Source organism: Coffea eugenioides, chromosome 8, assembly GCF_003713205.1.
Source record: "Coffea eugenioides isolate CCC68of chromosome 8, Ceug_1.0, whole genome shotgun sequence".
Classification (NCBI taxonomy): Eukaryota; Viridiplantae; Streptophyta; class Magnoliopsida; order Gentianales; family Rubiaceae; genus Coffea; species Coffea eugenioides.
In genome coordinates this window covers 36,420,356-36,426,931 of record NC_040042.1, presented here as the reverse complement: position 1 = coordinate 36,426,931, position 6,576 = coordinate 36,420,356, and the positions used below count along the sequence as shown (strand labels likewise).

General features: G+C 37.5%; 1 protein-coding gene across 1 annotated transcript; it reads right to left on the bottom strand.

Annotated features, from left to right (window-relative positions):
- Positions 1-351: 351 nt before the first annotated feature.
- On the bottom strand, positions 352-1,839 carry LOC113780660 (protein ECERIFERUM 26-like). The gene is made up of 2 exons (XM_027326442.1): positions 1,423-1,839; positions 352-1,299 (listed from the first exon to the last, which is right to left on the bottom strand). Exons 1-2 carry the CDS (start codon positions 1,837-1,839, stop codon positions 352-354), a joined length of 1,365 nt encoding a protein of 454 aa, XP_027182243.1.
- Between the last annotated feature and the right edge of the window lie 4,737 nt (positions 1,840-6,576).

Here is a 6,576-nt window from a genome sequence, read left to right as displayed (position 1 = left end):
GCATCTTTTTTAGCCTGCAATATCTTTGACTTGATGCGCTATGAAATCATAGCCCAGCATGTAACATGCTTTCGAAGAAGAAGAAAAATTTAAGGTCGTGAAAATTTTCGTGTAAAATGCAATGTGTGTAATGCATGTTATTTGTCTATTTGTGTTTGTAGTGACCAGAGATGACATATTTGTTAAGTACAGATGGTCAATCATGCATTTAGTTCTGGTACTTGATTTTGATTGCTGACAGCAAATTTGTTATAACATACATACTATGCCAATTGAATGCTAAAATCATGCTTTGTTTCTAGAAATGTTCCTACTCAGAGGCAACCACTTTTTGGGTAAAGCAATGTGCCCTCAAGGATCAGAGTTTGCGGTAGTGTGCTTCTTATCTGCCATCATCAGAATGGTTGGGGAAAATTGCTGGATTAACTTGTCTTCAAGAAGGTTAATGGCTTCATCTTCAGGAAGTGTGATCATAACTACGCGACTAAATGAACCCTCACCGGGTGGTGATGGGAGGACTAATATCATTCCCTCTCCTACTGTTGGTTCAATGTAATAAGATGCATGAATTGGCTTGAAATTTTCTTCAAAAATGGCTGAATATGAATCCACATGCTCTAGATTAACACAAATGAGATCATAACCATTCATCAAGCAAGAAAATTGATCGGCTTTTCCTTCCATCCACTCAATCAAGTTCATGATCCCTTCTGCATCCATTGTATCCACCACTTCTCTTATTGCATTTGCTGCTTTGGAAAGTTCATATTCTTCTATACCATCTCCAGGTACCTGATTATAAACCATGCAGTTCCCAAAGAAGCCTTTGTCCAAGCCTAGAACTTTTCTCATGTCCAAACAAATAGACATGCTGATTAAACCATTTCTTAGGCCTTTGATTTTGCTTATGCCAACCCAAAATAGTCCAGCAAGGGCTTGAAAAGGTGTTGGGCTTGGCTCATCAGGTGAACCTGGTGCATGGCTCATGGCTATGCAACTTCTGACCATTTCATCACCGAATGCTAATTTTATAGTTGTTTGTTTTGCTTGAACCACTGGGACTGGTTTTTCTAGAGTTGATTTGTAATAATTTATCAATTCAGGGAAGGGTTGGGGGTTAGTGGTCTCATTGCATTGTCCTCTTCGTGGCAATCTGTGAAATAGTGGAGGAGTTACCATCTTCCCATTCAAAGTCATGTCAGCCCATGCTTTGATGAATATGGTAACACATATGGGATCAGAAAGTAGGTGACCACAGCTCAAACCAACTGCTAGTCCCCCTTCTTCAAATTCAGTTAGCTGCGAATAACCACGGAAAAAAAATGAATAAGAGAATTAGATGATTGAAAAAGTGGCATTTGTTGTAAAGATTACAATTTAATGAATACAATTCAAGCAATGAAGCTGGTCCAAAAATTTCACCTGAACATAAAAGGTAGACCAGAAATACAGCTTGTGAAACATTGGCTCCCAGTGTACAAGGTTGAGCTCCTTCTCCCTGTCAAAATTCTGCAGCCATTTGTCCACGCTCCCTTTTGCTCTTGCCTCTACCATTCTTACACCAGCATCATTGCACTTGATCATCCAATGCCCTTCTGCTGTCTTCAGTAACCGTCCCGTCACGATGGGATAAGCAGAAAGCAACTCAGCTAATGATTCTCTTAGCATTCTAGTCGATTCCCCTGCCTTCCTCTCTTTGGGGCACCGATAATAGAGCACAACGCGCACATGATTGTGTTCCATAATGCGGTCTAGAACTGATAGAGGGCAGAATTTTCCTGCTTCAACTGGCTTTGTGCTCACTACTGTTCGTTTGCAAATCCATGAAACTTCAGCCATTTCTGAATTTTTCTTGAGTCCTTGCAGTTTTCTCAAGCCTAATTCTTTATGTAGGATGGCATTGCACCAATTGCCCTGTATTTTTCAGCTAACAGAAATAACAACCCTTGTTATCTCCGGAAATGACTTCTTCATGACCTCTTTCAAAGTATCCTCACAGTAAGTTGTTTCCCATCAGTAACTCAAAGTTGGTTAAGCAATCCCATGAAAGTAACAAAAACCAAGATAAGGGACCTATAAACTATGCTTGAGTTGCACTGTTTGTTTGGGGACTAAAGTCTTATGTCCTCATTTCTTGGTAATACCTCTCTTCATGAACAAAAAAAGGCCACTATTTCCAGGTACTGAAAATCAGACGCTGAACTAATATTGCACCAAAGTTCCATTTATTTGTTTTTTTTATCGGTTAAATTTGTTGTGCTATAATCCTGCATTTAAATAGCCAAACAGCATACTCAATGCAAATCCTACTATCTATGCGTACATCAATCAAAATCAGAACCTCTTAACGGCAAAGACAAACACAAGACTAAGAAGTAACAACTACTCAAAAATGGTTTTATCAAACTGTCAAGCTATACTCAAATTCAAATCTGCTTTACAATTCCAAACCCCATGCCAACTATGAAAAATCCAACAACACTACTAGATCAACTTAATGGTTATATTTTATGTTGTACTTTCCGAAGGATTCCTGGCTCTCCAGATGTGTTATGTAGTATTGATTCCAATGCTAATCTTTTTTCTTTTCCAGTGAAAGTGTTACGGAGGAAATGCATACACAGCCATTGCAATTCCTCAGACCATTGACAAGATCCCCTAAACACAGCATTACGGATCAGCACTTTGTTCCAAATTGTCAACTGACAGGGACTAGTTAAAAGCAAATGTCCAAAGCTCTCAGCAGCAGCATGACAAAATACACAAATGCCATCATTGAATAGCTCCCAAGATTTAAGTTTAGATTTTGATCCCGATTTACGTTTACACATATACTAGTCATTTTTTTAACACTGTTTGGTAGGAGATGAATAATAATGGCCTTTATTTCCAGAAATAAAAATTCAGCAGTTCTATTGAAGTTCCACTGAATATCCATGAAGATATTCTAAGTCTTTTGTTACTTTAAATCACATTGAGTGTGTTTGGATAGTAGATTATATGGACTAATATTTTTTAAAAAAATACTATAGCACTTTTTTTTATGTGATATATGTGAGATAAAAAGATGGTTGGAAAATGTAGTGATGATGCAAGTAAATAATTTTTTTTTCAATTAAGTAACTATCCAAACCAGCTCTATTAATTTGTTGCTTGATTTAAGTATGACCTTCAATTATCTAGACAACGTTTTAAAGTTGTCCTTTTACCCCCCAACAACCGCTGGTTTTGCTTATTAGCTAGAAGCTTATCAGGAGAACATGAAATTGAAGTATTGAGTCTCTCTATGGCAGCATATACAGTTTGGAAGAAGAAAGTGAAATGTAGGCTGATATACAAGGAATGCTCGTTGAGAGGATTCAGACATTCACTGATTGTCTAAAAGCAAACATACATTGGAAAACAACAAAATAAAGATCATACAGATTCTTACCGCATCTGAGAGAAAAAATTAAGCTAGACTCATGTCAAGTACCAAAGCTGTTCCAATGTGCTTGACCAAATTCCCAGTCGCCAGTTACAAGCTTCAGGATGAAATAGTTCTACAAGCCTTAGACTAGTGACTAGATCCTGGGGTTCTGCCACGCAGGAAATCTTGACATTTTGTCCATAAATACATCTTATATGGGGTTCTGAAAGTGATGTGCAAGTACATTTAAGGTAACTACAAGATGGACAAGATTATTGTAAGAGCACAATTGTAAATAGGACAAATCATACTGATAATCAATTTTTTTGATGCAGTAAGATATTACAATCTCCTGTGCACCTGACAAATATCTGGAAGTCTTCGAGTATTTTAAATTTCATGGAAGTTTCTGCTTATTGTTTAGCAGCTAGTAATATAATTTCTATGTTGCTTTTCTTTTCAGCTCTCGCCATTGTCAATTTCCAGCTCTTTCCTGCATATTTTCTCCAGCTCTTAATTGCAAATAGTATGCAAAATTAATGAATAGCCATGGGGGCCAAGGTTACAGTTTTTAAGAATAGATCAGGTGTGGAAATGGGAATCAGGGTTTTCATCCCTCCAGCTCGACCTGATCAATACCAGAAAATATTTAGCCTCAAACCTGATGAGGTAAGCTAAGGAGTTTGTGCTGTCAAGATATAAACGTTGATAACCCAATGTTCCTGATTATTTTCATGGATGGTGTATATACTGGCGTGCAATTACATCCATTCCATGTTCAAAAGTACACAAAAATGTCAAGAGTGGGGGCGTTTCTTTAAAGGCATTAAAGCTAGATTCCCTTGCTTTCTCAGACTCATTTATCCAGTTTTCTCTGGTATATATCTCTTTATTTCTTCTTTGCTTGAAAGTTGTTGTTCTCGAGTGTGACTGTCGCATGCAAAATTGGAGGCAAATTTGCATAAGTAAATATTTAGTCTTGCTGTGTCATTCACTTGGACAAATGAAATATAGCCATTTGATCATTGTTGAGTAGTTATTTTGAATCTAAGCAGGGGCAACTGCATTTTGACGGAAATACAAGGGAGGATGGGCTAAAAATGTTTGCTATAGTACCAAGAAGTAAGTCTTAACCAATTAAATTTTCTCAACTTCTTCTGTTAGTACAGGATTGAATTTCATTAGAGAGTTTATCCTTGCTCTCAGATTAGCCAATTTTGAATTCCACTCCATTTTGTAATTTATCTAACAGTCATAGCTTATGAGCACATTAGTCATATCATATACTCTTTGCAGCCAACATAATTTATGTGCTAGCCCAAGAAAGATCCTTTGGATGGTTTACAACTTAAACCAATAAAGATAATATATAGTTCTCACTTCGTAATGTCACTCTTTGCTTAAAATTTGAGGCTTTCTTCCTTCAGGAGACCTCCTCAAAAACTTCCTTTCTACTGCAGGAGGCAATCCCAAGAACTTTCTATCTTTTTGATGGCTTTATCAGGTTGCAGAAAAACAAAGCTGGAGGTGATCTTTCAACCTTCAAAGGAATCAGCTAAAATTTTTTTTAATCATATTAATCATTTAGATAATGGTTTGTAGTTTGTACTTATTTCTGGTGAAGGTCATCATTCTCCTTGTCAGTGTGATATTTGCACTTGTTTTGGGATTGTATCCAATATAGCAGGCAGACCATCTATCTAGTTCAAAGTTTGTTTTGGAGCTTTTTTCTCTGAATTCCACCTTGCGAATTAGCTCCAGATGTTGACTATTTAACCATGGAATACCATAAGCGGAGGACTTTATTAGGGAAATCCAGATTCTTGAATCGAGAATATGATGCTCTGTCAAGATAATGATTAGATAAATGACCACCTCTCAGTGAATTAGAATAAGTAATGCAAAATATGGATCTGCGAAACTATACATGGCTGGTTTTAAACCAACTATTTTCCAGCTATCAATTCATCATATGCCTTTAGCTCTGCAGCACAGAGCATTGGCATCGAACAGTCTAAATATCAATTACAGGTTTCTCCATCACACCTTGTCAACAAAGTTTACTCTGCAAGAACTATCCCCTCCTCTTTAAAATTCTTGGCCATCCTTCAAAGTGGTAAAGAGTTGAAAGCCAAGTCGTACTCCTAGTTCATTTTGAGGAGCTTATTTTGGGGAAGATCATTTTTGGATCCTTAGCCAAAAATCATACTGAATTGATTGGAGAAAAGGGAGTCTAATGAGCAACTAATAAATCAAGAAACCAGTCATTTATTATGGCGATACTAGTCCAGAGAAATCCAGAGCACAGTAGCAAGAGAGGCAGATAATATTGAATAAATCTAGGGTACATGTCAAAGAGCACAAAAATAATATGTCGAAATAAGAACTTGCAAGGATATCTCGGATCTTTTCACAGGAACCAATTGATCCACCCAACAATGCCTGTTCACAATTCTCTAGTCTTTAAGTTTACTCAGGCTTCTGCATTTCTTTGGGAGAAACAAAGGATGACTACTTAATGGTATAACTCCTTCTATTATACAATTACCCTCCTACGCTGTGAGATAACTCATCCTAGAAAAATTCTAGTCACACTCCACACCCCCCGGTCCCCCCTTCCCCTTCATGATTCCATAGTCTTCTATTAGACTCAGGCTTCTGCATTACTCTGGGAGAACGAAGGCTGACCACTGAAGGGTATAACACCTTTACTATACAATTACTCTCCCACTTTGTGAGATAAGTCGTCATAGAAATTTCAACACACCCCCACCCCTTCCCCCCAGTGCACTCGCAAACAAAGGACTTGGTGGGTAGATCACCATTTTTCACCGTTTTGTACTGCAGGAGACAATAGGGATAACTGCTTGTTTCTTCACTATGCTTTATCAGAGAGTGCAGAAAACCAAAGCAACAGATTGTCAACTGACATTAAGCAAAAATCCTCTGAAGATCTTGACAAATTATGTAATGCCTAGTGGTTTGTTTAGTGCAAAGGACAATATCTCCTTGTTAATTTTCTTTCCTGGACAATAAAGAGCCAGCAAAACCCCATCTTTTTCCCCAAGCATTGCTAGTTTTGGAACTTTCTATGAATTGCATGTTCAGGACTAGACACAAATTGAGAACACTATATGCAAATCAGCGGGGAAATGCTACCAAGTACA